Genomic DNA, 24,828 nt, shown 5'->3' on the forward strand with positions numbered 1-24,828 from the left:
CTCATTAGTTACTATGATATTTATATCATCAACGTCATCTTTTCATTCTTTTTTGTTTTACATTTGACGTGTTGCCCCTTTACCATCATTATTATCATCAATTAGATTTAATCAATGGATCAAAATCAATTTTCAAAAGAAATAGAATGGTGAGAAAAGAAAACACACGCCAAAAAAACCATATGCGCCATAGAACAAACAGAAGCAGATAATTAATTTTGTTTTTTTTCCCATTCAATTTATATAAGATGATGATGATCAGATCGAATTGAATCAATGTATTTTTTGTGCATGTGTAATAGCAATAGTATTAATCAAAATGAATTGATCATGACAATGGTTTTTAACAACAACAAGTTTTTTGTGATTTAATCCTAAAATGATCATCATCATGATGATGACAATCAACATCCAATCAATTTATTTTATGGTTTTTATTTATATTTTTTTAATTTTAAATTGGCCATCAATAATGGCCATTAATAATGATAATAATAATGACCAACGATGGTCACGATTTATTTATCCATCGATATCACCAACAACAACAACAGCAGCAGCAGCAACAAATATTGATTCTGTAAATGTATTAGAAAAATCATCATCATTTAATAAACACCAGAAGCAACTTATCATCATCTTTGACAACAACAGTAGCATTGAAAATTTAAATTGGAAATCCAAATTAAATGGTAAAAATAAAACCAAAAACCAAAGAAAAAAAAATCAGCCCAATTCAACAACATTGACCTCAAGCATAGCTAAATGTGAACAAAAAAAAAATGATTTTCATTGAATTAGCAAACAACAACACCAATAACAAGTGTTACCATTCTCATCCATCAATGATTATTGATTGATTGTCGATTGCAATCAATCATAATCAATATATCAATATAGATAGATATATTTTCTATATGGATATGGATTTTGCTCATCTCATTGAATGATCATTATCATTGATATAGAACAAAAAAAACAACATTTCATTACGACAGCAAAAAAAAATTTGTTTTTTTCTCTTTAATTTTTTTTTGATTTAGCCCTAATTTTTTTTTCTACTTCCGTTCTGTAGAAACGATTCAATATTTAATCGAAAATGACAATCATCATGTAACGTTATCTGTGGCCATAGAATCTTTTCCATCAACAAACGAAGTGGAAAATGATGGCGATAGTGGTGGGGGTGGTCTATCACATGAATGTACAATGATCATAACGATAATGGCCAGTGTTTGTCTTTTGTTATTTTCAGCATTAACATTTTTGTTAATTGTAATGAAAAGAAATAAATCATATGGTTTACAGTATAAATTACAACGACAACAGCAAAGACAAAAATGTCGATCATTATCGGTACCAAATTTTTCCAGGTAAGAAAATGAAAAATGAAAAAATGAGCTGAATTTTTTTTTTAATTAATAAAACCTAAATAAATGTAAATATTCCATGAAACAGATATGTTCCAGCAAATTTACGTTGTCCATCATGTTCATCATCATTGAAACCACGGAAATCATCATTGAAACCACCGACGGATTCATTTCGTATAAAAAATGACAACGAAAAACCATTAGTGGCAACAATAAGTAGATCAAATACTGAACCAAATATCAAATTTAAACTGTCTAATGATGATGATGATACAAAAATTGATATGAAAGAATTTCGAAGAAAATCAATCGTAACATTCAATGAAGCTACATTGATACGATGATGATGATGATGATGATGATAAAAATGTTTGTCGATTATTCGATCAATCATCAAAAAAAAATATATCAATTGATCATCAAATATCAATAGAAATTCGATTGAATAGATATAAAATAAATAAAAAAAAATTCAAAGAGCAAATAAAAGAAAAAATCCTAGTGCGAATTACATGGTGATGGTTGTTGTTGTTGTTGTTGTTGTGGTTGTGTTGTTGACAACAGCAACAACCATATCATACGATCAAATGTTTTTTTGGCAGTCATGTTGATGATCAGAAATTATTAAATAAAAAGAAAAATAAAAATGAATGAATGAAGATAGAAGTGGCAAATAGCAGAAAAAAAGTGGACATCCTTGATCATTGATCACTGATGTTAATGATGATGATGATGATTCGATGATCAAAGTCGTCGTCGTCATCGTAGTCGTCGTTGTCGACAATCATCAATAGTCACAAGTACAGAAAAAAAAAATTTGTTGCTGTTATGTATTAGGATAAATCTTTTTTTCAAATTCAAAGATCAACACTTGTTGTTTTTGTTGTTGTTGACAATCAAAATTGTTTCTCAAACTCTCACACAAACACACACACACACACACGTTGATGTAAATTTTCGAATCCAAAAATTTTTTTTTTTTGGCTCTGAAATATATAAAAAGGCGTAATCTTATTTGATAATGATGAATCGATGATTAATTTTCCTGATGATTGTGTCTGGAAGAAAGAAAGAGAAAAGGGAGAGAAAGGGGGCAACACCATCATCATCATAATCATCATCATCATACTTATAAACAAGTGTTTTCCCAATCGTTATTTTTTTTTCTTCTTCTTCATCATCATCATTTACATCTTCTTGACTTTTTTTTTCTTCGTGTGTATGATGGCAATCGATGGCTTAGATTTCATCATAACTTTAGTATAAAATCATATCTAGTGTATATGGCATGATGATACTGATGATGATGATGATCAAGTTTATTTGCTCATCGGCACGAATGATGATGATGTGATCACCATCACCGTCATCATCATATCTCGATATTTTTCGTTTTTGTTTTCACAGAAGAAAAAAAAATTTTACTTTTTAAGATTACCAGCTTGTCATTTTTTCAATTCATTTGTGTTTGTGATTCATTCATTGTGGTTGACATTCGAATTGTTATTTTTATTTTTTTTTTTTTTTGGCTTTTGCTTTTCATTTTCATTTGTCTTCTTCACTTCTCTTCTTCGTTTTCGTTGAATTAATTTGAGAGAAAAAAAAAGAAGAATAATGCGAAAATTAATCACTAGCCGTACGATATTTACCAACCTTTCTATGAAGTTGATGGGTGGTGAGAAATCGACAACAACAACAACAACGACGACGACGACGATCACATTATCTCGTCGTTATCTTGCCCGTATGTTATCCGATCCAGAGAATAAAGGTTCACAACAACGTCATGTTAATTTTGATACACTCGGTACATGGGATAATCGTATTGATTTTACATTATTATTACAACAAAGTATCAAACATGGTAAACCAATTCCAAAAATTAGTGTTGATAATATTGGCCATGCAAGTGTCATTGGTAGAAGAATGCAAAATGAAGATTATTGCCAGTAAGTATAAAACTGATGATGATGATTAGTGTTTCCACAACCATTGACCTGATTTGTATCGATTATAATTTCAATTCTATTCTATTCGATTTGTCATGATGATTGAATGAATGAATGAAAAAAAAATTAGTGCCATGGAAATCAAACCCGATATGATGTATTTTGCCATATTTGATGGTCATGGTGGTGATACTTGTGCACGTTTCTGTAATGAACATTTACCTGAACATGTTAAATATTGGCTTGAACGTGGTGAAAAAAATCTGGAAATTGTTTTACAAAATGCATTCACTGAGGTGAATAATTCATTTGCACGTTATCTTACATATACAATGAATGGTGGTAATGAACGTAGTACTTCCGGTACAACAGCTACTGTTTGTTTATTGCATAATAGTACAAAATTAGTTGTTGCATATGTTGGTGATAGTCGAATGTTTCTTTGTCGTGATGGACAATGTATTAAATTAACAAATGATCATACAGCTAATTTTAAAGCAGAAAAAGTAAGTAAATTCGAATAATATAAATAATCGATATTAGAATATAAAATAATCGATTGTATCGTCAAAACAAAAAACAGGATAGAATAACCAATTCAAATGGTTTTATCAAATATGATAGCCTTGGTCGTGGATTAATCAATGGTCGATTAGCAATGACACGTAGTATCGGTGATTTAGATCTTAAACCATATGGTGTGATTGCTTTGCCCGATACTAGAACATATGAGGTAAGTCTCTTTTTTTTGATCGATTGATTGATTGATAGCTGATCATTGGATTTTTTTTTTTTTTTGGATAAATAGATAAAACATGGCCGAGATTCATTCGTTGTATTAACAACAGATGGTATTACCGATGTAATGAATGATCGTGAAATTGTAAATGCAGTGAAAAGTTGTGAAAAACCAAATGAAGCAGCCAAATTTTTAACTGATCAAGCATTACATTGTTCTTGTGATGATAATGCAACAGCATTGGTAGTACCGTTTGGTGCATGGGGTAAATATCGTAATCATCGGCAAACATATAATCAATTTTTTAGTTTTGGACGTCAATTACAAAATAGTGCAAGGTTTTAGATGAAATAAAATATAAAACACAACAACAACAACAACAACAACAAAAACATTAACTGTCAATCATTCGAACAAACAAAACAAAAAACAGAAAAAAACAATCGGACATTGTCCATAACTTAAAATCAAATCATCATCATCACATGTACATTTCATCATCATTTTTTTTTGGAAAGCAAAAAAAAAACATTCAAAAAGATCGAACAAACAACATTATCATCATCATTATTATTATTATCATCATCACATGACAACCATATTTAACCCTCTTTTCCCTTCCCTACTCATCATCATCATGAAAACATTGAATCAAAACAACAACAACAACAACAACAAATGAATTGGAAAAATGAAAACATTTCAATTCTAATATTTAATCAATATAATTAACGATTGAGAGAAAACTAATCAATCAAAATTGAATCAGATAAATAAATGAATAATAAAAAAAAATCAATCGATCGATCAATCGAAACTATATAGGAACACTTGTTGTTGTTGTTTTGTCACTGTGTATATAGATTTTCAAAACAAACTGGTCAACAAAAAAAAATTGATGATGATGATGATGATAAAAATTCGACAAAGACATCATCATGGCCCTATTATCATCAACAACGATATAATGATAATAATAAACAAAACAAAAAAAGTATGAAATGCCAAGTTCAAAAATTTTTTGTTTTTGTTTTGTTACGAAACAATTTTCGCACCTGTTGTTCAATGTTTTGTCTTCAAACATCATCATCATCATCATTGAATCTCAATGATCATCATCATCATCATGAGATCATAATCATAAAAGAAAGCAAAAAAAAGGAGACTATTTCGAACCATTTTGTTCATCAACTTGATTCGAACATCTGCTTAGCGCAACGTTCGAATCGAATTATTTTTGTTGTTGTTGTTGACCATGATGTTGATGATCAAAAACCTTTTTTTTCACAATGAATGAATGAATATCATAACACAAAGGTCATCATCATTAACAATGGATCGTGGTTGATGAAAGAATTCTGTTATCTCAATCACTTAACCCCTAACCACTTTTTTTGTTGTTGTTGTTGTTGTTGCTCGATTCATTCTAAATCATCAAGCAAATAATAATAATAATAAAATAAATCGGTTGATTATGAATTGAGAGAAAGTTTATTAAACTATGGTCATCAATGCAATCAAAAAAAAAAATGTTGGCTTAACTTGGGCAATGTTCAAAATGATTCCCGCTTTTTTTTTCTTCTACCACCCGAACGAAATGATCATCATCATCATCATCAATGATTGAAACCGTGTGTGTTGCTCTCTTTTAATATCCATCCATTACTACAATACTATCATATGATGTGTGTGTATAAAATCATTTCACCGGTTTAATAAAATTGTGGATATGAATGGCTTATATGTTGATCCATTCTAAATATTCATTTCGATCTTTCTATCCATCCATCCATCCATCCATCCTCTCTCTTTATCTCCTGATGGCCAATAAAAAGAGATGAAAAAAAAATTCAAGAATGACTATGAATATCATCATCATCATCATCATCATCATCATAGAAAGATGTTTGATGAGGGCAAAAGTCGAATGATGATTCAATGATGGATGTAATAACAAAAAAAAACAAAATGAAAAAAAGAGCCACATATTAAAAGAGAAAGAGAGAAAAGAAAAAGAGCAACCCGATTGGATTCAATTCAATTCATATGTGGTGTGTATGTATATATGAATGGGCTTGGCGTTGGTGTTAGCCAGAAATGAAAAAAAAAACTTTCGTCGTCAAACATTCAACAACAACAATAAAAACAACATTTGAATCGAATTGAATCAAGAGTTAGGTCATCAAACAAAAAAAAACCAACAAAAAACTGGTGTGTTCCATGATTGTTAATAATGATTTTTTGGTAAATTCAATTTCGCACATTGAAAATCGGCCATCAACAAGTGAATGGTGTGTATGTTGGATTCATTTATGCTGTATCATCATCATCATCATCATCATCAATTACCATATGATCATATTCAATCAGATTGAATTTTTTTTTCATCGATCTAGTTCTCATGTGATCTATTCATCAATGATGATACAGCGAATAATTTGATTTTCGATCAATTTTTTTTCAATTCAATGATCAATCAATAATAAATTTATTGTCATTATTACTACAATTTAAAATGATGATGATGAACATCAACAACAACAACAACAACAACAACGGTGACATGAATTCAATGATTATTAAACAAAGAAATTTAAAATTAATTTCACAAGATTGTTTAGCCATTGGTTTGATGATAAAAAAATGTAGCCATAATAATTCATCATCATCACCAATATCGGCTATATCTACATCACCAACATCATTAAATCGACGACAAAGTAATAATAGTCCATTATCGATTGTAGATAAAGTATCGTTAACATCGATAACAACATCATCGACAAATAACAATGATCAACAACAACAGCAGCAGCAACAGCAACAAGAGTGCCAAAAACCAATGGAATTATTCAATGAATTTATACGAATAAATTCGAAAAATAATCATCATTCATCAACAATCGTTGCTAATTGTTTTCAACGTTTATCAATGGCCGGATTTCTTTATCCATCAACATTATTGATAATTGGACAAACATCAGAAACATTGGAAACATTGTGTTCATTATGGTCAAAACGTATACTTAAATCACCGGCTGGTTATATAATAAATTTTGTTGGTATGTAAATCACCAATAATTATTATCATCAAAAGTTTTATATTTTTATCTATAGAAAGTCAAGTATTAAAATGAAACAAACAAACACGAAAAAAAACAAGTGAGAGAGAGAGAAACAAAGAAAAAAAAGCAAATTCTTATTCAACTTTGGCCCGGTTTTTTTTCACATCCATAAACAGGATGTTTTTTTTATACGGATTGACTAAAAATATAATAATTCATTCTGAATTTAGTGTAATGACGAAGTAAAAAAAAATCACAAGAAAGAGAGATAAAAGAAAAAAAACCAGCAGCCAGCCTGATTGAACGAGATTCCTTCACAATTCGTTTGATGACATCATCATCATCATCATCATAAACATTAAGATTTTTTTTTTTATGTTTATTATGCAAAGAAATCAAACTTTTTTTTTTGCTTTCTTACATAAATTAATCGTAAACACACACACATAGACACACGAATGATAAAAAGATTGTAGGCTTGGAGATTTATGCAATGTAATTAAATCGGTTAATCACAATCGCACACACACGAAAAAAAAACAAGGGAAAAAAATCAAGTGTGAATATTAAAATAAAATGTCTATATAGAGCACGGCTGTTGCTGCTGCTGCTGATCTACATTTTCATCATCATCATCTTTCGTCATCCGAGAATCAAGTGGTCAACAAAAAAGGGAAAAAAAATCCCATTGCATGATCAAAATATTTTTACCAAGTATCTTGAAACGACAAATTAACATTTTTTTCAGTTTAAAATTTGATTGGATTTTTACATTGAAAAAAAGAAAGAAAAATTTTTTTTTCAATACTTCCTTGCAAAAAATTTTCAAATCTTTCATGTTCGTGCGTGTAGTACATTTGTCTATGGAAGAATTGTTCTTTTTTTTTCTTGAGATATGAAAATTTTTTTTCGTGTATCGATGTGATCTAATCCAATACAATGGCTTGTCGGATAGATATTGATTGGATTGGATTGGATATCAAATTTCTGCTTCCGATAGAAAGGAAATTTTCAATAATAATTTTTTTTTCTTTCAGTTTCGGCTAATAACGATGATGATGAGGATGATGTTGTTGTTGTTGTTGTTGTTACTGTTGTTGGATGAAATTTTACTATTTCATTTTTTTTTCTTGACCATATCAAAATCGACAGTCTCGAAACAAAACAAAAAAAATGTGAAATGAAATGAAAAAAGACAAGCTGCTAAGCCTAAGGCTAGCCGCAACTTGATATATTTGGTAAAAAAAAACAGACTAATGAAATTGAACGATATTTATGTGTGTGTGTGTCTATATATGTATCTGAATGGCTGAACTAATCATCCATGTACGAAGCAATACAATTTTCTATCCTGTTTTCAATAATAATAATATTACTGAACATGATGCATGGCTAATACATGTTGTTAATAATGTTGACAATCATTCTCAAAAGCAATAACAACAACAACAACAACAATAATAATAATAATGACCGGTTCATTCGGTTATTTAGGATTTGATGTCACGGCATCAATCCCAATCAAATATTATATTGAGATCAATGTGAATTATCATCAGAACAAGAACAAGAAAAAAAAGAAGAAAAACTTGGTCAAATGTCAAGATGTTACTGTTGTGGTATTGGATAGAAGATCGGTGATGATATGATCGATAAGTCAAAAAATAGAATGAAATTCAAATTTGAATCCATTTTCAGTTGAATTTGAAAAAAAAAATTTTTTTTTTTTTAATGGACAATTTGTGTTGAAATAGCCAAAGGCCATATTATCTATACCCATATATCTTCTTCCGAATGATGATGATGATGATGATAGTATATAACATAACCACGGCTCGACGCCTTTTTGTAATATTCGATGTTATCAAAATCGATAATTGCCCAAATGATGATGTAGACACACACACTCACACAAGACACCTTTGATCAAAAGTGTGGCAATTGGACAAATTATCGACGATCAATTTCTCTTGATAATGATGGTGATGGATTTTCGAATGATTGTCTTTGCCATTACAAATGGGTTAAAAAAAAAAAAAAATATTTGACACGATCATTTTCGAATATACACATCTGACGATGATGATAAATTTTATGATTTCTATGATCTGTGATTGACCGACAAAAATTTGGGAGGGAAAAGTAAAAAAAAAAGTTGTTGTTTACGAAAAAAAAACGAAAAAATCCAATCAATGTTCTCAATATATGTGTGTGTGTGTGTGTGTGTTTGATTGATGGTCATAAATATTTTCGTTGCTTTGCTTTGCTTTGTCAAAAGATTAAAAAGATAAAAAGAAGAATTATAAATCTGTCACATTCAAATCTATACCAATTCCAATCCAATCCGATGATAAGCAAGTAACCCATTTGCCGAATTTTTTTTTTACTGTTATAATATTATTATTATTCATTCATCTTGTTGTTTTCTTTTTTTTTCTTCTGGTTGAACAAAACAATCATACATAAAATTCGTTTATCCATTTACTTTTAACGGATCTTTATTCTGATTTAGCTGTCTAGTTTCTTTTTTCTTCTTCTTCTTCTTCTTCTTCATGGATTATCATTGATCGTTGTTGCCACATATAAGATGTTGAAAGTTGTTGTTGTTGTTGCTGTTTTTCAATCATTTCGGTAAATTTTTTAAACATTTTTAAAAGCTAGACAAACAAACAAAAAACGTTGGTCAACTCTCTATCAATGTGATTGTTGTTGTTGTTGTTGTTGTTGATGTTGTTGTTGAAATTTTCTTTTCACATAAATTCACTATTATATAATTAGAGTTTAATAAATTTTTATTTTTAGTTGTTACCTTTTTTTCCAATTTGAAGATTTTTTTTCCTAGCCATTTCTTCATTTCGTTGTCGGTCACTATGAATCATTTATCATCATCATCATCATCATCATCATAGTTGCCGCCGCCGTCGTGTAAATGTGGTCGTATAGGAAAAAAATAGAAAGAAGAAAAAAAAAGTTTCTACATCCTCACCAAATACCACTCATACTCAAACATACATACATTTTATCGATAGACATCTTCCAACCAACCAGCAAAATGAAAAAAAAAACATTGGCAAAAGATTCAAATGAACAATTTTACCATTGCACACTCACACACACACACACACAAACATTTTGAATCCGACGAATTTATATATATGAAATGGTAATGCAAAGTGAAAAAACAAAAACAAAAAAAAAACGTAAATTGTAATTTTAGCATCATCGGTCAACGACGACGACGACGACGACAACAACAACAACAACAACAAGTGGTTGTGTTTGTTGTTGTTGTTCATTCATTTTCATGGCTTCGTTTTTTTTTTTTTTTTTTTGGCTAAAAATGAAAACAAAGCACCATGTTCATGTGGTTTTTTTTTTGATGATGATTATGATGATGATGATGATAAATGAATGATAAGAATGGTCATACAATAAAAATGAATGAATGAATAAAATCCAGATCTGGATAAATTCAAATTATTATTATAAAATCAGTGAAACAACAATTTTAAATTTATGTAAATCTTTAATTTATGCACACACACAACACACACAAAAATACACTTACCATATCGGTTGTCGGTGATTGTGGTCAACAATAATGAATTGAATTTGAATTTGAATTTTTTTTGCATTGATTTTTTTTGAGAATCAAATCGATGATTTCGTTGACAGCATCACAAACAAAAAAAAAACAACAGGTAACAAACATTTATTTTAGGCCAACTATCGAATGATTCGAGATGGACGATTCAAAAAATGCAAAATTCGTTCGAATAATCCCTGTCAATAAATGACGTGTCGGAAATGATGGAAATTTGGTTCGCCAAAAAAAACTACAAAAAACAAAAAACAAAATCTTTTTAATGGATGCTTGAAATTATCATTTTGTTTTTTTGTCTCGTTCAACGTTTGAAGCATTGTGGACATGAAAATCAAATTTTTTTTTTAATTATTTTATCATTATTATTATTATTTAGAGCATTCACCTGTCTTCCTGTTCGTTTTTTTTTCTAATCAAATGTTTTTTTTTCCTGTCCGGTTTTTTTTTTGTTTTTTTTTCATCATTTAAATGTTCAAATAAGGATATACGACCATATTGGAAGCGAACACTATTTGCCAATCACATTTTACGCCATTAGCTGAAGCATTATATCGATGTATTGATGAATTAGGTACAACAACAAATGGACATTTGGCAGCCACTTATGATCAGATATTAAAACGTTTGTGTTCAGAATTTCCTAGTGTTGAATTGCCTGCCGATGATATTATTCGCAGTACATTGTTGGCAATGACTGCTGAGAATAAATTAAATTATGATAGTTATCATCAAACATATACTGTATCATCAAATTTTGTACTACCATGGGGTATCATGGATGAATTTGAAAGCCTCTCGTTATCGGATAGAACACCAACAAGTAAACATACATATCATACGGAAGACGGTGATGGTGATGATGATGATGATGTTGATGATGTTGCCGCTACTGTTGGATGTTCAAATGAAATCGAATCGAATAATGTTCGAAATTTCAATAATTCTGAAAAACAACAACAACAATCACAATCACAATCAACAACAACAACAGATGATGATTTTTCCGATTGTATTGCAACGAATAAAAAATTACAATTACTTCAACGTAGAAATTCATCATCAAACGATAATAATACTAATAATAATAGCAACTGCGGTAATCATTATTCAAAAACGAAACAACCATTTCGACGAAGTAAATCATTTAAATTGAATTATAAAACAACAACAACAATGATGACCAATCAAGATAATAATGGTGATGATGATATGAATGATAAAGAACGAACGAAATTTGTTTGCTCACCAACCGATTTGATGCTTAAAAGTATGTGTCATCATCATCATCATCATCATTTTTTCCAATAAAATTTTCAATTTTATTTTCGAAAATAAAATTCAATTAAATTAAATTATTTTATTTTTTATTTTACAGGACAATCACTTTTAGGTAAATTGTTTAAATTGAATTCAAAAGGACGTCCATCACAACCACCACAATCTTCTTCATCAAGATTACAATCATCTTCTACATCACCTTCATCATCGATGACAATTCCATTACATTCAGAGCAAGTAAAATGTAACGATTTTGGATCTCAATTTCCGGAAGAAAATTTCCTTAATGATGATCATCATCATTTGATGATTAATACTAATGATGATAATGGCATTATATTTTATGATGATAATCATCATCATCAGTATCAGCAACAGCAACATCAACATCAATATAATCATTACGATCATCATGGACAACAAAATAATAAAACTACTACTGCTAAACGAAAACAATTCTCAACACAATCTACACAAACAGTGAAATCAGGTCCGGAAGAAATAATAACAGTTGTAATGCGTCAATCTGGAAGGCATGCACTTTCACGAGCAAAACGTTTGTCAAAAGATCGTCTTCATCATCCACAACAACAACAACAACAAGTGCAACAACAGATGGATCATCATCAAGGGGTGTGTTATGCGAAAAATCGATGTTTATCATCATCATTACCTCCCACACGAAATCATCATGTAAATGGTAAATGTTCTTCATGTTGTCATTGTTGTTATTGTACTGGTAATCAGATGGAATCAAGATTAACACGAGATAAAAAATCTCGACATATCTCGAAACATCATTATCATCATCATCAACATTCATCAATGAATGAATGCCATAGATGTTGCCATTCGAATGTCAATACCGGTGATTGTAAAGGCCATAATAATCATAACCATCGAAAACAATCACATCGAAGTACTTCATCAATTCGTCATCATCATCATAAAAATCATCATCGTAATAGTTTGATCGATTATTATATCGATGGTGATGGTCAAAATAACATTGATAACGGTAGTTTTTGTCATACACCATCATCAGCCGAACATGTACAAACAGTTTACCCCGGTATTATTATGGCTAACAACAAATCAGGTCAACATGACATTATTGATCATCGATTAAATAATAATAATGGCAACCTGATTCTGACAAACAGGATACTATATTTGAATGATGGTAATAACGATGACAAATGTTTAGATTTATTTAATTTAGACAATGATGATGATGATGACAACCACAACCACGATCATTGGACAGCAAAACATCCAATCCAGATTAATGACCATAATTCAGATGTTGATGATGAATCAACAACCGGTGTTAGCAGTAATAAACTGGCAACAAGTTCACAAGATACAACATCCAGTTTGATGACGGTCAATTCAAATGACAATAATCGTATATCGAGATATGATAACCATCAATATCAAAATCAACATTCTTCACCCGTATCAACAAATGGAAATATTTTCGTTAATAATTCAGTTAGTGTAAAGATTGAAATAGAAACATCATCATCGATGACAGCTACTGCAGAAAATAGCGGTCATCGACAAATTAATTGCCATCAGATTACCGATGATTCTTATAGACAATCATCAATGATGGGCCATAGGCAACAACAACAACAGCAACAATTAGTTGCTGGCGCCATATTTACCAACGGTACCTATAGTCAATTTGATTTTGATCATGCACCAAAACATTCATCACAGAATATAAATCCAAATCCAGTGAATGTTCAAATTTTTCATAATAATAACATCAGCAACAACAATAACAACAACAACAACAATCGGTTATTATATCCACCAGAATTAAATTATGCAAATTCAGTGACCGCACTCAAAGAACAGATTGCAAGGGCAAAGGCAAATTTTTTTAAAGAATCATTACCACAACCATCCACAACTACGTAGTGCCAACAGATTTTCTTCTTTTTTTTTTGTTTGCAAAAAAAAACGTTTTTTATTATTATTTAAATAAAATATATAAATCAGAATTCATTTGAAAAATATGAATGAATCGATTAAATCAATTCAGCCATCATATTATCATCATCGTTTGATTTTGTTATATTTACACATGGTTACACATAATGTGAATTTGTATTTTCATTTTTTTTCGGTTTTTTATTTCGGCTAGGTTTCCATTCGAATCGTTCCTGTTGATATATAAATGGTGGGATCATGTATATAATGAAAATAATCAATCAATTAGGAATTGTATCGTGGATTTTCTTTGATACGAGCATTACGTTTACTAAGACGATTCTTTTCCAATCGACGTTTTCGTTCTTCATCACTTTCTAATGCACGACGTTGTTGTATCCGGATGCGGTCCTTTTCCAAACGTCGTTGTCGTTGTTCATAGGTTTCATTTTGACGAGAAAGTTTTTTACGTTCACGATCTTTTTGTAGCCGTTGTAATCGTTGTTGTTCAGTTTCACGCATACGTGCCATCTTTTTTCGCATAATATCTTTCTGTAATCGTTCATAACGTTTTAGATCTAAATCAGGATCAATGCTAATGGCCACATCGGATGGTGATGTTTGACTTTCATCAGTATTTATGGTTAGTATTCCATTTTCAGATTTTATATCGATTGTTTCAAAGGTAATCGAATGATGATGATGATCATTATGTACGATATCATTTGATGATAATCGATGATGATTAGCAGTAGTGAGGCCATTATTTGAATTTTCATTTTGATGATGATGATGATTTTTACCATTATCATCAACATTTAATATTGGTGTCAATATGTTGATCATTTCCAGGTTGGAACCGGATACCTGTGCTGGTAATGTTACATATAGATAATTGAAACTTTCTTCGGCAGTCATTTTTTTTTGTTCTTCTTCGATTGTTTTCTCTTGCGTTATCACTAAGTTGTCTTTTTATCGATTCGTTTTTGTTTCGATGGGAGAAAAATCCCAGAAAAATCTATGCCAATTCATTCCATTTCATTTGTTCGAATATCTCGTTTTTCTTATATCACATGAATCATTAAAATGATGACAAAATTTTTGAAAATTTCTTTGAATCAATCATATAATATACACAAATGAACATAAAACAACATTACAAAACAGGGATCACAAGAATTTGAGAAAAGTTGACAAAAAAAAAAAAAAAATTCGTCCGTTGGTTTTTTCCGATGACAAAACAACAACAACAAAAAAAAACAGAAAAAATTCGTGAATCAAAAAGCAAAAAAAAAAAACAAAAAATTCAGACAGCTGTTTGGTTTTGTTGAGAGTAAAAAAAAATAATAAAAAGTCCATTGGCACTCATTCGATGAAGAAAAAAAAAATTGCATGCATGCATGGTATTCTCGATATCGTTGATTGCCATCTATTGGCTTGAATGGTTGAAATTCGAACTTGTTTTGATTCTATATTCCACATGATGATGATGTGGTGGTAAATTATGGATTTCAATAAATTCAATTTATCATCGATTGAATGGAAAAATTTTCAATCAATTTATAATAATAAAAATAATCGTCTACCATTAATTGGTTCAATTTGTTATTGTACATATAATCTACATATGTCATTGAATGGCGGTTTATCAAGGTAGTAGTAGTAGTAATTCTAATCTTCAAATCCAATTGATTGAGCTAATTTTTTTCTCTTTTTTGATTTGATTCTTAAGCCTAATACCATCGATTGGTAATCGATCATTGAATCTTTTATTACTTACATCACACATTGGAATCGGTTATTATATAAATCGTCAAAAACATATTCAACAATGTCATGATCACATTATCATTTCAATTTATGGATCATTGATGTTTAATTTAAGTTCATTTTTATTTACAGCCATAATGAAAAATTTCATACCACAATCACAATTGTTTAGAAGCATATTTGCCATGTTCATAGCAATGATGAACATTTATATGGGTAGAAAAATTTTTAAAATTATCACTTGAATGATGATTTTTAATAAATTTATTATTTATATAAATAATTAGTATATAAAATATGTCAAAGAAAAAAAAATTCGAATATAATAAATTCATTTATCTTTTTTACTATGTGAATCATTGCCATTTGATATTGTAAAATTATTAACATCATCACCACGACGACCATCATCACCGGAAGAATAATGATGATTTTGATCACCAGAATCATTATTATTTGTATAATACATTAATGTAGGTCGTACCATTAATACAGCACATTGACATGGAAACCATCCTTTTGGATGAATTTTTTCATTTTTTGTCAATTTCTGTCCATAGAACCAATTTTTATGGGAATGTGTAACAAGAATTTCATCACCAGATTCAATCACAAGACGTGGATCATCATTAATTGGAAATGTAATGCATACTTTAAATCCTTGTGAAAATAATGGAAAAAATCGACCATTATATGGCCGTATTATACGATATAATGATGCATTATCAATTTTATCTTTTTTCTGCTGTAATTGTTCATACTGTTGCAAAAAAAAAAACAAAAATGAAATTGGATTATAAAATGTTCTGAATTCTTGAATTTCAAATCAATACTTACAGTCAATGTATATTGATCACAACCATTTCTTACTGGCCATCGTATACCATTGGATAATGGTTGCCATAATACCTGGCGAATATTTTGCCATACACCTAAATTATATGGAAATATAAACGGTTCGGATCGTTTACGATTTTCAGCTTTTTTATAATCCAATCTTCAATACTGGTACAATTATAAATGATTATCCTTGCCTGAATCATGAATCAAATTCAAATTAAAGGAAAGAAAAGAAAATCAAATATGCAAGACATACCTGAAGATAGAGTAAAAATCCAACAGCAAATACAACACCGATTGCCATACCAATTGAGATCAATATTAAAAATGCACTCCATATTGTTAAATGAATATATCGTTGACCACTACTATTTGGTATGAATGTTAAAGCTCGATATAATGTAATCGATAACAAAATAGCCGATTGCATTGAACCAATAACAGCGGCAAGAAGAAAATTAAAGAAAAATTTTTGATTACGATAACCACAACAATTATTGATCCATGGACAATGATGATCCATTTTCAATATACAACGTTTACATTTGGAACAATGATGACTACGTGGTGCTTTATAGCCATCACATTGATAACAATATTGTAGATATTGTTCATCATCACGACATTCAGGACGCCATCCTTTTGGTACATAATCAGGACCAATAATGATGGCACAAAGAAAATTATATAATGTCACCGCTAATAGACAATAATAGCAGATATAATTGATAAGTGCTAGCCAACCATTATGATGAAAAGTGAACCAATAACCGGTAAAATATAATGTTGTCAATGAAATACATTTAATAATTGCCAATGCTATTAATGGTCCCCAATGTAATAATCGTTTCATAATAATTGATTGATTGATTGCTTGAACAAAAATCGAATTGAAGATTGTTATTAAATATAGGAATGTTGAATTATAATTGATTTAAATCGACAAATTGTTCTTGAATCCAAGAATTATATATAAAATTATTAAATTGGAAAAAAAATTGATCATTGATTTTCACTTTTTTTTTAGTCGTCATCATTCATTATAAATGCGCATGTGTATGCCGAAAATGAGTATCGATCAATCTATTTGAATCAACAAACACACATGTGAGATTTATATTCGAATCAATTTGATTGCTAGAATTTTTTTTTCTCTAAAAAAAATACAAACAAAATTTCATTATTTTTGATGGACGATTCATCATCAAGTGTTAATCATCATTCAAATAATAATCATAATAGTAGCAAGAAAGAAGGTAAATTATATCATTTTTATTACCACCATCAAAATCATTAGTCTTTCTGTTTTTGTATTATTATATTATAGAATTTAATTTTCCTAAAGCTTTAAAGGATAATCAATCGTTTCCGGAATTGGATTCGAATAAAAAATCGAAAGGTTTGATTAATAATTTTTTCCCTTTTATTTTAATTTTTTTTACTGTAAATTGTAGATATATTCAAACAATTGGAATCATTACGCAAAGTTGCTGAAAATCTTAAAGAAGATGATTGGTGTCATTCATCATTGAATAAATATCTTGGATTACAATAATGGCTGTAAATAAAAAAATGTGTGATGATGATTGGCAAATTGTTCTTAGCTACCATGATGCTATTATCCGGCAATCAGATTATCGAATATTACAATCACGACAATGGATCAATGATAGTTTGATTGAATTCTGGTATGAATATCTTACACATAATCTTTTTAAAGAATATTCAAATCAACTACTATGTCTAAGTCCATCATTAACACAATTAATCAAAATGACTGATTCAATGGATGAGATTCAAGCCATTCTTCAGCCATTAGAAATTCAACAACGAAAATTAATATTAATACCAATGAATGATAATTTATCATATGATTATGGTGGTTCACATTGGTCATTACTTGTATTCATTAATGATGATGGTGATGATCAATCTCGTTTGGAATATTATGATTCAGCCAATCAAGAACAACATAAAGAAATGATGATCAACATAAAGATAATTGGTTCTAAATTATCACAATTATTATCCTGTGATCCGGATATTCATTTTAAACAATGTCATCCACAAGAAGATGGCTATAATTGTGGTATACATTTAATATGTAATTCTAATGCTATTTGTCAAAAATATCTAAATAATGATCAACGATCAATCACAACAATTATAACCAATGAACAGATAAGATCATTTCGCATTGAATTAATCGATATAATCGATAGGTTAAAATCTAAATGATTCGAAATTTTATAATTTGTCATGCTATAGGTGAGAATTCGTTCATCACATCATTTTATATCCGAAATTTATAGAAAAAAAAATCAACGTCATCTATCTCTTTATTATTAATAATAAATAAATGAAAACAAAATTATGATTATCATCGTCATAAAATCTTTTCAACAATGATGATGATTTTGTGTTTGATTTTTTTTTTTTTGTTTGTGACATGGAATTAACACTCTACAATCAAATGAAAGAAAAAAAAAAAATTTAGATTACAATACAAGTACACGATACCAGTAGAGGGCAGCAGCAATGTATCGGTGGTGTGATAATTGAAAAAAAATCTTTCCCTCCCTCACAATAGTGTGTGTGTGTGTATTGAAATTTTTTGCTAACATTGAAAAGGACACTTTGGATGTGTATAAGGAGAATTGAATGAGGAGGATGAAAATCTGGTTATGCTACACACACATACAAAAACCGATAGAACTTTGTAAAAGAACTTTTCTCCATCTCCATCTCTCTCTCTCTCACTTTCACAAACACATCATATTCACTTCGTATCATCACATTTATATTTCATTTTTGTTGGCCAAAATTTTTTTTTTTATTTTCTATCCAGTTTGTTCCAAAAGAAAAACAATTTGTGTGTGTTTGTGTGTGAAAATCAATCAATCACAACTTTTCAAACATTTTTTGAATCAACGATCGACAATAATTAATTAATTAATTCATTCATAAAGAGAAAAAAAATGGCTCCACCATGTTATTCTGATCTTGGAAAACAAGCACGAGATATTTTCTCGAAAAATTATCGTTAGTATAGCTTCGATACCCTTTTTCGATTTTTTTAAATAATTTTTTTTTTACAATTTATGCAGATTTTGGCCTGGTAAAATTGGATGTGAAAACCAAAACACAGAATAATGTTGAATTTGCCGTTAATGGTGTATCGGTTAATGATACTGGCCGTGTGAATGCTACGTTGGAAACCAAGTACTTTTTCAAAGATTGGAATTGTACCCTTAAAGAAAAATGGACAACCGACAATACCATACTTACTGAATTACAATTTGATGATCAATTTATTAAAGGATCAAAATTGTTATTCAATGGTAATATTGCTCCACAATCTGGTAAAAAATCCGGTGCCATCAAAACAGCATTGAAAGGTGATTGTTTTCATGCTAATGCTGATTTTGATTTTGATTCACTTAACAATGGTACTATTGTACATGGTTCATTGGTACTTGGGTTAGTATTTTTAATTTTAAAGAAACAAATTTAATTTAATTCATTTTATCCATACATCAATAGCCAAGCTGGATGGCTTGCTGGTGCACAATTATCATTCAATCCACAACAAGGAAAATTGAATAAAACCAATTTTGCTATCGGTTATTTGGACAAGGACTTTCAAGTTCATACTAATGTGTATGTGTAGTTGATCGATGTTTTTTTTTGATATATCGATATAATAATCTGTTTAATCGTTCATCTATTTTTTTCCAATTATGAAAATTAGAACGGATGGTAAAGAATTTTCCGGTTCATTGTATCAAAAAATTGCCCATAATTTGGAAAGTGCCATCACTATTTCATGTGCATCTGCCGATAATACACCCAATTTTAATATTGGCTGTCTGTATCGTATGGATGAAGATACACAGATTAAGGTTAGCCATCATTTTGTTCTTTCTCAATGTGAATCAATCTAAATTGAACAAAATACATTGTATTTCTAGGCACGTGTAAACACCAAGAGCAACATTGGATTGGCATTGATTCGTCGTCTACGACCAGGAATTACATTCACATTGAATGCTTTGATTGATGGTAAAAATTTCAATCAAGGTGGCCATAAAATGGGTATGGGTATCGATTTGAGTGCTTAAAAATATGTTGATCAATAAGAAAAAATGTCGCCCCAATTGGAATGGATATGGGAAAAAAATAAGAAGCCACCGCCACACCCACATACACATACATATTTACGCCTACATAGGATTATTATTTTTTTCAGCTCCTTATTTTCTCTAGATATTCATTAGTTTTTTTTTCTTTTCTTTTTTCTCTATTTAAAAAAATCATATCTTCGTAATTAGCGAAAATTCTTTATACTGCAGCCAATGTACTACATACACACACACACACACACAAAGAGAATTTAAATTTAAAAAATAAAAAGACTTGATTTATTTTAAAAATAATCATATCGTAATTGAAATATTCATGTGTAATAAAAAAAAGGTTATTCAGAAATGATTGATGAATCTTCGTCAGATAATGAATCCGAACTAATGTTGTTTTCAACACCATTTTGTCCATTATTGTAATTACCATTACCACCATTGATGGATATGGAATCTGAACTATATGCTGAACTTAATGATGAACTTCGTGTACGACTTTGATGCATATAATTAATATCTTGTAATATTTCTTCCAATATGAATATAAATTGTTTGACATTTGATTCATTGAATACCATTGGTGGTTTAATTTTCAATACATTTCCAAATTTACCTTCTGTACTCATTAATATACGATTCTCTTTAAAACGTGCAACAATATATTCGGCAATCAATGTGGCCGGTTCTTTTGTACGACGATTGTTGACTAATTCAATACCGATGAATAGGCCAACACCACGAATATCGCCAATTAATGAATACTTTTTCTTCAATTTTTCTAACTCTTCTATCATTAGATTGCCCACCTGAATACCATGATCAATTAGTTTTTCCTGTTCAATTACATCAAGTACAGCATTTGCTACAGCCAATGAAACGGGATTGCCACCGTACTGTACGTACCAAAAGAAAAACGGTCAAATTCTCGGGGATTATTTTTCTTTGATTAATGTTTTTTTTTGTCACACTTACAGTATTGAAATACTCGGTACCGATACGAGCAAAACTTTCGGCAATTTCAGGTGTTGTAATAACACATGCAATTGGATGTCCATTACCCATTGGTTTGCCCATGGTTACGATATCCGGTACAACATTTTGATATTCAAATGCCCACATTTTTCCAGTTCGTCCAAATCCAACTTGAACTTCATCGGCAATGCAAACACCTCCAGCTTCACGAATATGTCTATTTATCATGAAATAAAATGAAAGAAAAATTAGAGCAAAACAAATATCGATAACTTACTTGTAAACATTTTTCAGATAATTTTCCGGTAATAAAACTTGTCCACCACAACTAATCATTGATTCATGTATGAATGCAGCAATTTGTCGTCCTTGATCGTGGGCATCCTGAATGATCTGCTTGATTTCTTCACCATAACGTTGGCCAATTTCACTGGATGATTCACAATTATCCAAATTGTATTTACCTCGATAAGAACACGGTAGCGATGTCTATAGGTGAATTGGATTGTTTTCAACAATAGGGAAAATTTTTTTTTTGTTATATTAATACCAGATGAACCCATTTCTTCTTTTTGGCTCCTTTGATTTTCAGAAATTTCATTGGTGATATATCGATCAATGTGGTTAGATGACCATGATATGCACTAGTATTTAGATTAGAAAAATTTATCAATATAATTTGATAATAAAAATCATTCGAATCCATGATAAACATACCCATCGATTGTGATAATATCTTTGTTTTTCGTATGGCTACGTGCCAAACGAATGGCCAAATCGTTTGCTTCGGATCTTTTTAATTAAATAAAAAGAAAAAAGTTTTAAAATTAGAGCAGGTCTAATAATCAATAAAAAAATCAATTTACCCAGAATTAACAAAATAACAAACAGATAATGGTTTTGGCATTGTATCTGTAATACGTTTAGCATAAACAACAAGATTATCATGTAAAAAACGACTATTCGTATAGATCAATTGCATTTGATCAGTAGCGGCTTTAACCACGGCCGGATGACAATGTCCAACATGTGCAACATTATTAATACAATCCAAATATGCATTATCTTTTTCATCATACATATATTGTCCTTTACCACGTATGATTTTCAATGGATTTTTCTTAAAAAATAACGTTACCGATGGCCTATATTTTTGGAACAAAATAAAATTAGAATCATTACCAAAAAAAAATAAAAAAATTCTATATTTACCCAACATGTTTATTTCGTAATTCTATTGTCTCGGATTTCGACATCTTTTCCATCATCATTGGTGATGTTATCGGCAATGGTTTTTGAATGTCCACAATATTCGGATGATGACAACTTATTGTTGTTGTTGTTGTTGATGGATATTCCATTTTGACAATTTGGTCTATGTGTATGGTTGCATGAGTTTAGATGATTGAATGATGATTGAAATGAATCTACTATTTATAAAAATCATCATCATCATCATTCTCTTTTTTCTCTGTTTTAGTTTTTTTTTGTGCCACAAATGCCAGTAATGCGTGTTTGTGTATGTGTGTCGGTTTTGGCCATGTTTGGTTTTGCCTCAAAAACAACAACAAAAAAAAACTGACAAACTGTTTTTGGTGGAAAGGGGAAAAAAACAAGGAGGGATAAACTCTATTTTGTCATGGCAAACATGTTGATGATGATGATGATGATGAACATTTTATCATACAGTGCACTGTGAAAATAAGAAAGAGAGAAAAAAATGATGTGAAGGAGGGGGCGAATGTAACAAAAAAAAAATTGTTTGTTTGTTTGATATGATAAAAATCGAATACGGAATCTATCAGGATATCACACAAAAAAAAATTATTGTCAATTTTTCTGTTTTGAAATCCAATTTGATTGGCCACACAAAAAAAACTCGAAAGGATAACGATGATGATGAAGACGACGACGACGACGACGACGATGTTGGTGATGATGATGTATTAATCCGGTTTGTCCACCGTTATCATATCCAATCATGATCAGCAATTATGGAAAAATTCGTAATGTTTAAAAAAAAAATTGAATTACAATTTTCATCAATTCGTATATAAACATTGATAATTTTTTTTTCTTCTTGATTTAAACACACAACCTCGTTAAAAACATTTCATATATATATAAGAGATCAGATTACCAGATTTGATTCATCATTTTTGATTAACCGATATGAATGTTTGCTGATTGATAACGATAATAAAATAAAATTTGATTGATCATCATCACGTGTATTGACCATGATGATGAAATTGAATGATGAAAAAAAAATAAATGAAGCAATAAATACGTAAAATAACGACGAAAAAGAAAATCCATGTAATTGATAAATCCAGTTTGAACCGAATTTATCAATTTTTCTAGATTTATTTGGAAAACAAAATTTGATTATCTCTTGTGTTCGAAAATCGTTTGTAATAGGTGTACCGACTATATTGACAACAACGATAACCAGGTTACTAAGGGTTCGAATAATTTTTCTGAATGATGTACACTCATATCGTAATCATTTGATTAGATTTTGACAGTTCGACAAATGAATGAATGAAATGAATTTACTGATCAATTTTACCTACATGAAAATTTTGATCTGAAATTACAGAAAAAAAAAATGAATTCGATTACAACATAACATGATTGATTTAGCCATACACTGTATTACTTGCACTGTCAAATAGAAAAAAAATCACCTCCTCCTGTGTTACATAATAATAACTTTGAAATAATCACTTAGATAATGTGGAAAAGAAACAAAAGAAAAAAAAATTATTATCCGGATTTATATAATTTTGTTGTCATTTTGTGTGAAAATATTCTTCTTTGGTGGTGGTAGTGGTGGTGGTGGATGAGTGCGTGGGTGGGTGAAAATAGGTGCAAAAGAGATATTGAAATAATTAAATTTTCCGGCTGAATTCACTTTTTTTTCAATTACAATTTTCACCATGTACGGAATACATGTGTGAAAGAAAACTTTCAAGGAGTAAAATTTCGTCTCTGAAATTTTTTTTTTATAGCAAATTAAATCAAGTGGTCCAAGAATATTCACATATCGTGCATATCACACACACACACACATGTGAGCCAATTGTCCAGTTGTTCCAGACATGTTGTTGGCCATCAAATACGATGATGATTGTGAATGTGATGACCCCCCACTA

At 29.9% G+C, this 24,828-nt stretch overlaps 9 protein-coding genes across 9 annotated transcripts; 6 read left to right on the forward strand and 3 right to left on the reverse strand.

The window, feature by feature from the left end:
* Window positions 1-275: 275 nt before the first annotated feature.
* LOC124496708 (uncharacterized) lies at window positions 276-1,870 on the forward strand. Its single transcript, XM_047060266.2, has 3 exons — window positions 276-692; window positions 1,076-1,373; window positions 1,459-1,870. Exons 1-3 carry the CDS (start codon window positions 380-382, stop codon window positions 1,715-1,717), a joined length of 870 nt encoding a protein of 289 aa, XP_046916222.2. The 5' UTR covers window positions 276-379; the 3' UTR covers window positions 1,718-1,870.
* Window positions 1,871-2,133: 263 nt separating this feature from the next.
* Window positions 2,134-4,885, forward strand: LOC124496684 (protein phosphatase Mn(2+)-dependent 1K). The gene is made up of 4 exons (XM_075732609.1): window positions 2,134-3,322; window positions 3,453-3,828; window positions 3,906-4,055; window positions 4,131-4,885. The coding sequence occupies exons 1-4, from the start codon at window positions 2,988-2,990 to the stop codon at window positions 4,404-4,406; spliced, it is 1,137 nt and encodes a 378-aa protein (XP_075588724.1). The 5' UTR covers window positions 2,134-2,987; the 3' UTR covers window positions 4,407-4,885.
* A 419-nt stretch (window positions 4,886-5,304) lies between these two features.
* Window positions 5,305-14,052, forward strand: LOC124496779 (Stork-head domain-containing protein knockout). The gene is made up of 3 exons (XM_075732608.1): window positions 5,305-7,123; window positions 11,212-11,997; window positions 12,106-14,052. The coding sequence occupies exons 1-3, from the start codon at window positions 6,577-6,579 to the stop codon at window positions 13,935-13,937; spliced, it is 3,165 nt and encodes a 1,054-aa protein (XP_075588723.1). The 5' UTR covers window positions 5,305-6,576; the 3' UTR covers window positions 13,938-14,052.
* Window positions 13,953-15,112, reverse strand: LOC124496721 (uncharacterized). The gene has a single exon (XM_047060280.2). The coding sequence runs from the start codon at window positions 14,865-14,867 to the stop codon at window positions 14,235-14,237; it is 633 nt and encodes a 210-aa protein (XP_046916236.1). The 5' UTR covers window positions 14,868-15,112; the 3' UTR covers window positions 13,953-14,234.
* Window positions 15,113-15,283: 171 nt separating this feature from the next.
* LOC124496778 (uncharacterized) lies at window positions 15,284-16,054 on the forward strand. Its single transcript, XM_047060339.2, has 2 exons — window positions 15,284-15,602; window positions 15,682-16,054. The coding sequence occupies exons 1-2, from the start codon at window positions 15,454-15,456 to the stop codon at window positions 15,962-15,964; spliced, it is 432 nt and encodes a 143-aa protein (XP_046916295.2). The 5' UTR covers window positions 15,284-15,453; the 3' UTR covers window positions 15,965-16,054.
* Window positions 15,963-17,616, reverse strand: LOC124496683 (palmitoyltransferase ZDHHC6-like). Its single transcript, XM_047060241.2, is given in 4 exon segments — window positions 15,963-16,479; window positions 16,557-16,708; window positions 16,711-16,753; window positions 16,816-17,616. Coding segments are annotated over 4 exon segments (1,221 nt in total). The 5' UTR covers window positions 17,413-17,616; the 3' UTR covers window positions 15,963-16,050.
* Window positions 17,617-17,648: 32 nt separating this feature from the next.
* Den1 (SUMO peptidase family member deneddylase 1) lies at window positions 17,649-18,930 on the forward strand. The gene is made up of 3 exons (XM_047060274.2): window positions 17,649-17,815; window positions 17,887-17,958; window positions 18,014-18,930. The coding sequence occupies exon 3, from the start codon at window positions 18,114-18,116 to the stop codon at window positions 18,795-18,797; it is 684 nt and encodes a 227-aa protein (XP_046916230.1). The 5' UTR covers window positions 17,649-17,815; window positions 17,887-17,958; window positions 18,014-18,113; the 3' UTR covers window positions 18,798-18,930.
* Window positions 18,931-19,147: 217 nt separating this feature from the next.
* On the forward strand, window positions 19,148-20,992 carry LOC124496704 (non-selective voltage-gated ion channel VDAC2). Its single transcript, XM_047060263.2, has 5 exons — window positions 19,148-19,601; window positions 19,667-20,039; window positions 20,103-20,219; window positions 20,311-20,461; window positions 20,531-20,992. The coding sequence occupies exons 1-5, from the start codon at window positions 19,538-19,540 to the stop codon at window positions 20,678-20,680; spliced, it is 855 nt and encodes a 284-aa protein (XP_046916219.1). The 5' UTR covers window positions 19,148-19,537; the 3' UTR covers window positions 20,681-20,992.
* On the reverse strand, window positions 20,958-23,760 carry LOC124496671 (5-phosphohydroxy-L-lysine phospho-lyase). The gene is made up of 7 exons (XM_047060226.2): window positions 22,883-23,760; window positions 22,537-22,815; window positions 22,388-22,462; window positions 22,221-22,314; window positions 21,948-22,159; window positions 21,671-21,887; window positions 20,958-21,591 (listed from the first exon to the last, which is right to left on the reverse strand). Exons 1-7 carry the CDS (start codon window positions 23,029-23,031, stop codon window positions 21,037-21,039), a joined length of 1,581 nt encoding a protein of 526 aa, XP_046916182.2. The 5' UTR covers window positions 23,032-23,760; the 3' UTR covers window positions 20,958-21,036.
* Window positions 23,761-24,828: the final 1,068 nt, after the last annotated feature.

Source organism: Dermatophagoides farinae, chromosome 7 (assembly GCF_024713945.1).
Source record: "Dermatophagoides farinae isolate YC_2012a chromosome 7, ASM2471394v1, whole genome shotgun sequence".
NCBI lineage: Eukaryota > Metazoa > Arthropoda > Arachnida > Sarcoptiformes > Pyroglyphidae > Dermatophagoides > Dermatophagoides farinae.

Coding starts and splice junctions, on each gene's coding strand:
- LOC124496671 (XM_047060226.2), bottom strand. CDS start 23,031: ATGGAATATCCATCAACAACAACAACAACAATAAGTTGTCATCATCCG. Junction 21,888..21,947: donor TATCTGAAAAATGTTTACAA/GTAAGTTATCGA, acceptor CATGATAAATAG/ACATATTCGTGAAGCTGGAG. Junction 21,592..21,670: donor GTACCGAGTATTTCAATACT/GTAAGTGTGACA, acceptor TGGTACGTACAG/TACGGTGGCAATCCCGTTTC.
- Den1 (XM_047060274.2), top strand. CDS start 18,114: ATGGCTGTAAATAAAAAAATGTGTGATGATGATTGGCAAATTGTTCTT.
- LOC124496779 (XM_075732608.1), top strand. CDS start 6,577: ATGATGATGATGAACATCAACAACAACAACAACAACAACAACGGTGAC. Junction 7,124..11,211: donor TTATATAATAAATTTTGTTG/GTATGTAAATCA, acceptor TGTTCAAATAAG/GATATACGACCATATTGGAA. Junction 11,998..12,105: donor AACCGATTTGATGCTTAAAA/GTATGTGTCATC, acceptor TTTATTTTACAG/GACAATCACTTTTAGGTAAA.
- LOC124496684 (XM_075732609.1), top strand. CDS start 2,988: ATGCGAAAATTAATCACTAGCCGTACGATATTTACCAACCTTTCTATG. Junction 3,323..3,452: donor CAAAATGAAGATTATTGCCA/GTAAGTATAAAA, acceptor AAAAAAAATTAG/TGCCATGGAAATCAAACCCG. Junction 4,056..4,130: donor CCGATACTAGAACATATGAG/GTAAGTCTCTTT, acceptor TTGGATAAATAG/ATAAAACATGGCCGAGATTC.
- LOC124496721 (XM_047060280.2), bottom strand. CDS start 14,867: ATGACTGCCGAAGAAAGTTTCAATTATCTATATGTAACATTACCAGCA.
- LOC124496708 (XM_047060266.2), top strand. CDS start 380: ATGATCATCATCATGATGATGACAATCAACATCCAATCAATTTATTTT. Junction 693..1,075: donor TTGGAAATCCAAATTAAATG/GTAAAAATAAAA, acceptor TCCGTTCTGTAG/AAACGATTCAATATTTAATC. Junction 1,374..1,458: donor TCGGTACCAAATTTTTCCAG/GTAAGAAAATGA, acceptor TCCATGAAACAG/ATATGTTCCAGCAAATTTAC.
- LOC124496778 (XM_047060339.2), top strand. CDS start 15,454: ATGGATTTCAATAAATTCAATTTATCATCGATTGAATGGAAAAATTTT. Junction 15,603..15,681: donor TTGAATGGCGGTTTATCAAG/GTAGTAGTAGTA, acceptor TTGATTCTTAAG/CCTAATACCATCGATTGGTA.
- LOC124496704 (XM_047060263.2), top strand. CDS start 19,538: ATGGCTCCACCATGTTATTCTGATCTTGGAAAACAAGCACGAGATATT. Junction 20,040..20,102: donor CATGGTTCATTGGTACTTGG/GTTAGTATTTTT, acceptor ATACATCAATAG/CCAAGCTGGATGGCTTGCTG. Junction 20,220..20,310: donor TTTCAAGTTCATACTAATGT/GTATGTGTAGTT, acceptor TATGAAAATTAG/AACGGATGGTAAAGAATTTT.